Here is a 4,388-nt window from a genome sequence, read left to right on the forward strand (position 1 = left end):
TTGGGATATACTTTCTCATATACTCAAGAAAGTTTAAGGACTAGTTTTAAGTTATTTCTTCAAGTTTTTCTCATCTTCAATCCTCCAAAGCTTAAGGTAAGTTGGTTTCTTCAAGAATCAAGTGTCTTCCTCTCCATAGACCTATAGATATACTTAGCTAAATATTTTCTTGAAGGAAAAAGTATTGTTCTTGGAGAATAGAAAAGGTCAGGGTCTGTTTATCTTGGATATATAGGTATGACTCCTCTTCTATCTTCATATATAGTATTCCAAGGATTCTTTAAGTATAATTTGCGGGTAAGACTCACGGGATGCTGATAGGAAGCCGTGAGTCCATGTTTTACCCATTATATATGAGATCAACAGAATTCTTAGGGTCATACATATCTCTGAGACTGAGGCAGTTGAATTAGCCTCATATCAGCTAAACGATGTCGCCATTTCTTGGTACGAGATGTGGGTGGACTCTATGGGACTAAATGCCATGATTGAGGTTACACAAAATCAAAGCCAGAAAAGGAAAAAGTGGAATCTGCACTTTCTTCCACTAGAGCTTAGGGAAGCGAGGGTTAATGAATTTTTAAACCTTCGACAGAATAACCTTAGCGTCAGGGAGTATTGCATGAGATTCACTCAGTTGGCTAGATTTTCTCCTGAGATGGTTAGCACCCATGCAAGGATGCATCACTTCATTGGTGGACTTGGGGATCATTTGATTGGTTCTTGCACTGTTGTTGCATTAAATCGGGATATGGATATTGCAAAACTTATGGAACATGCTCAGCAAACAGAAGACCGTATACAAAATCGTAGGGTTGAGAGATATAGGGAACAAAATAAGAGGGCTAGGAGTGCTGGAATATTTCAGGGAGATGCTAGAGCTTACTCCAGTAGAGGTCCTCCCAGACAGGCTCAATCACTAGATCTCTCTACTTCTAGTGCCCCAGCTCAGTCATCAAGACCCAGGCAGGAGCAGACTCAGACCTCGAGGGCACCTAATCCCCACTATCAAAGAGGTGTTAGTCAAGGACTACCACCTCGACCTACTTGTAGGCACTGTTGCCGATCTCACTTGGGAGAGTGTCGATATGGATCTACCGCTTGCTATAGGTGTGGAGTTGAGGGTCATAAGATACTAGATTGTCCCAAGCTTTGAGTTGAAGGTAGAGGTGATAGGTCACAATATACTGGCTCTGCAGGAGCATCCTCACTATCAGCGTCTTCTTCATTGCGTGGCCCTCAACCACTAGCAGGGAGAGGTAGGGGTAGAGGATCTGGTTTTGGAGCTGGCCCAAATCGGATGTATGCACTAGCAGGTCGTCAGGATTCAGAGGCATCCCCAGATGTGGTTACAGGTACCTTATCTATTTTCTCTTATGATGTATATGCATTGATAGACCAAGGGGATACCCTATAATATGTTACTCCATTTGTTTCTAAGAAATTTGGAGTAGAGCCAAAGCTATTACATGAGCCACTTGCAGTATCGACTTCGGTAGGAGAATCTGTTATAGCTAGAAGGGTCTATTACGGGTGCGTAGTTACAATATGTGGCCGTGACACATTGGAAAATTTAATAGAGCTAGAAATGGTTGATTTTGATGTCATTATGGGCATGGATTGGTTGTCATCGTGTTATGCAACAGTTGATTGCCGAGCCAAGATTGCTCGATTCCATTTCCCGAGCGAGCCAGTCCTAGAGTGGAAAGGTAATGCAATGATGCCTAGAGGAAGGTTTATTTCCTATCTTAAGGCACAAAAGTTTATAGACAAAGGGTGTTTATATCACCTCATCCATGTAAGAGACATTCAAGCTGAGAAACAGATGGCGACTCTTCACTCTGTGCCCGTTGTGAATGAATATCCAGATGTGTTTCCTAACGAACTTCCTGGACTACCTCCAATTAGAGAGATGATTTTTGTATTGATGTAGATCCCGGTACCCAGCCTATATCCATTCCGCCTTATAGAATGGCGCCAGCAGAATTGAAAGAGCTAAAGGAGAAGCTGAAAGATTTGCTTGACAAAGGTTTCATTCGCCCTAGCATATCACCTTGGGGTGCTCCAGTACTATTTGTACGCAAGAAGGATGGCACGATACGGATGTGTATAGATTAGAGACAACTTAATAAAGTGATGATAAAGAACAAATACCCCCTTCCAAGGATAGATGATCTATTTGATCAATTGCAAGGAGCTAAGTTCTTTTCAAAGATTGACTTGAGATCCGGATATCATCAGCTGAAGATTTGAGAAGTAGATATTCCCAAAACAGCCTTCCAAATGAGATATGGACACTTTGAGTTCCTTGTCATGTCATTTGGACTAACAAATGCTCCAGCAGCCTTTATGGATATGATGAATAGGGTTTTCAAACCCTTTCTTGATATGTATGTGATTGTATTTAGAGATGACATCTTGATATATTCACGTGATGCCAGAGAACATGCAAATCACCTGAGAGCTGTCCTACAAACACTCAGAGAGCACCAACTATATGCCAAGTTCTCTAAATGTGAATTATGGATGAACTCTATGGATTTTCTTGGCCATGTGGTCTCTAGTGAAGGCATTAGAGTAGACTCCCAAAAGATTGAGGCTGTAAAGAGTTGGCCTCGACCTATCACTCCGACGAAGGTGCGTAGTTTCTTGGGACTTGCTGGATATTACCGTAGGTTTGTAGAGGGCTTCTCCTATATTTCTGCACCATTGACCAAGTTGACGCAGAAGGCAGAGAAGTTTCAGTGGTCTGATGCGTGTGAGAAAAGTTTCCTAAAGTTGAAAGATAGATTGACTAAGGCACCAGTATTGGCCTTACTGGAGGGTACAAAAGGGTATGTAGTTTATTTTGATTCTTCAGGCATTGGCCTAGGGTGCATCTTAATGCAGCAAGGGAAGGTGATAGCATACGCTTCTCGACAATTGAAGAAACACGAACAAAACTACCCCACTCATGATTTGGAGCTTGCTGCAGTGGTATTTGCGCTTAAGATTTGGTGACACTATTTGTATGGGGTACATGTTGATATATTTACAGATCATAAGAGTCTCCAATATCTTTTCAAGCAAAAAGGTTTGAATATAGAAGATGGTTAGAGTTGTTGAATGACTATGATGTGAACACTCTCTACCACCCAGGTAAAGCTAACGTGGTAAAAAATGCTCTTAGTCGACTATCTATGGGCAGTCTGGTACATTTACCATGTGTACAACAGGAAGTAGTACGAGATGTTCACAAATTAGCTAGCCAAGGAGTTCGACTTATAGAAGCCGGAGATGGAGGCGTAGTCGTACAGAATATTGTTGAATCATCATTAGTGGCATTGATGAAAGAAAAACAATATGATGACCCAATATTTCTACAGTATCGAGAAGGGATTCGTGAGCACCGAATTACTGCATTCGATTTAGCAGAAGATGGCACCTTAAGATGCCAAGGCAGACTGTGTGTTCCAAATATAGATGGGTTAAGGCAGAAAATCATGGATGAAGCACATTGTTCCCGATACTCAATTCATCCAGGCTTCACAAAGATGTATCATGACCTTAAGAAGGTCTACTGGTGGAATGACATGAAATGGAATATTGCGGAATATGTGGCACAATGCTCCAATTGCCAACAAGTTAAAGAGAACATCAGAGGCCCAGGGGCCTAGCTCAGACTATGGACATTCCAATATGGAAATGGGTTTCATTACAGGTTCTCCTTTCTTTTTTAAGAGAAATGATTCCATTTGGGTAATAATTGATCAGTTGATGAAATCAGCCCACTTCTTGCCAGTTAAATCCAGCAGCACAGCTGAAGAATATGCCAAGCTATATGTAAGGGAAGTTGTTCTCTTGCATGGGACTCCATTATCTATTATTTCAGATAGGGTGCCCAATTTACGGCACATTTCTGGAGATCATTCCAGAAGAGTTTGGGCACACAAGTGAACCTTAACACTGCATTTCACCTGCAAAGAGACGGCCAAGTCTAACGCACTATTCAAACACTCGAAGATATGTTGAGAGCATGTGTTTTAAACTTTAAAGGTAATTGGGATGATCATATGCCCTTGATAGAATTTGCCTACAATAATAGTTATCATTCAAGCATTGTCATGGCTCCATTTGAAGCTCTCTATGGGTGTCGGTGCAGATCGTCTATTGGTTGATTTGAAGTAGGTGAAACTTAAATATTAGGACCAGACCTTGTTCACCAAGCCATTGAAAAAATAAAGTTGATAAAAGAGCGACTGAAAACGGCTCAAATTTGACAAAAATCATATGCAGACGTACACCGTAGAGACATAGAGTTCCAAGTTGATGATTAGGTATTCTTGAAGGTATCCCCTATGAAGGGAGTTATGAGATTTTGGAGGAAAGGTAAGTTAAGCCCTAGGTAT

At 41.3% G+C, this 4,388-nt stretch overlaps 1 protein-coding gene across 1 annotated transcript; it reads left to right on the plus strand.

Annotated features, from left to right (window-relative positions):
- The first annotated feature begins 454 nt into the window (after positions 1–454).
- On the plus strand, positions 455–1,933 carry LOC107060818 (uncharacterized). Its single transcript, XM_015309173.1, has 3 exons — positions 455–1,049; positions 1,164–1,355; positions 1,455–1,933. Exons 1-3 carry the CDS (start codon positions 455–457, stop codon positions 1,931–1,933), a joined length of 1,266 nt encoding a protein of 421 aa, XP_015164659.1.
- The last annotated feature ends 2,455 nt before the right edge of the window (positions 1,934–4,388 follow it).

The sequence above is a fragment of the Solanum tuberosum genome, unplaced genomic scaffold (assembly GCF_000226075.1).
Source record: "Solanum tuberosum cultivar DM 1-3 516 R44 unplaced genomic scaffold, SolTub_3.0 scf00001, whole genome shotgun sequence".
Classification (NCBI taxonomy): domain Eukaryota; kingdom Viridiplantae; phylum Streptophyta; class Magnoliopsida; order Solanales; family Solanaceae; genus Solanum; species Solanum tuberosum.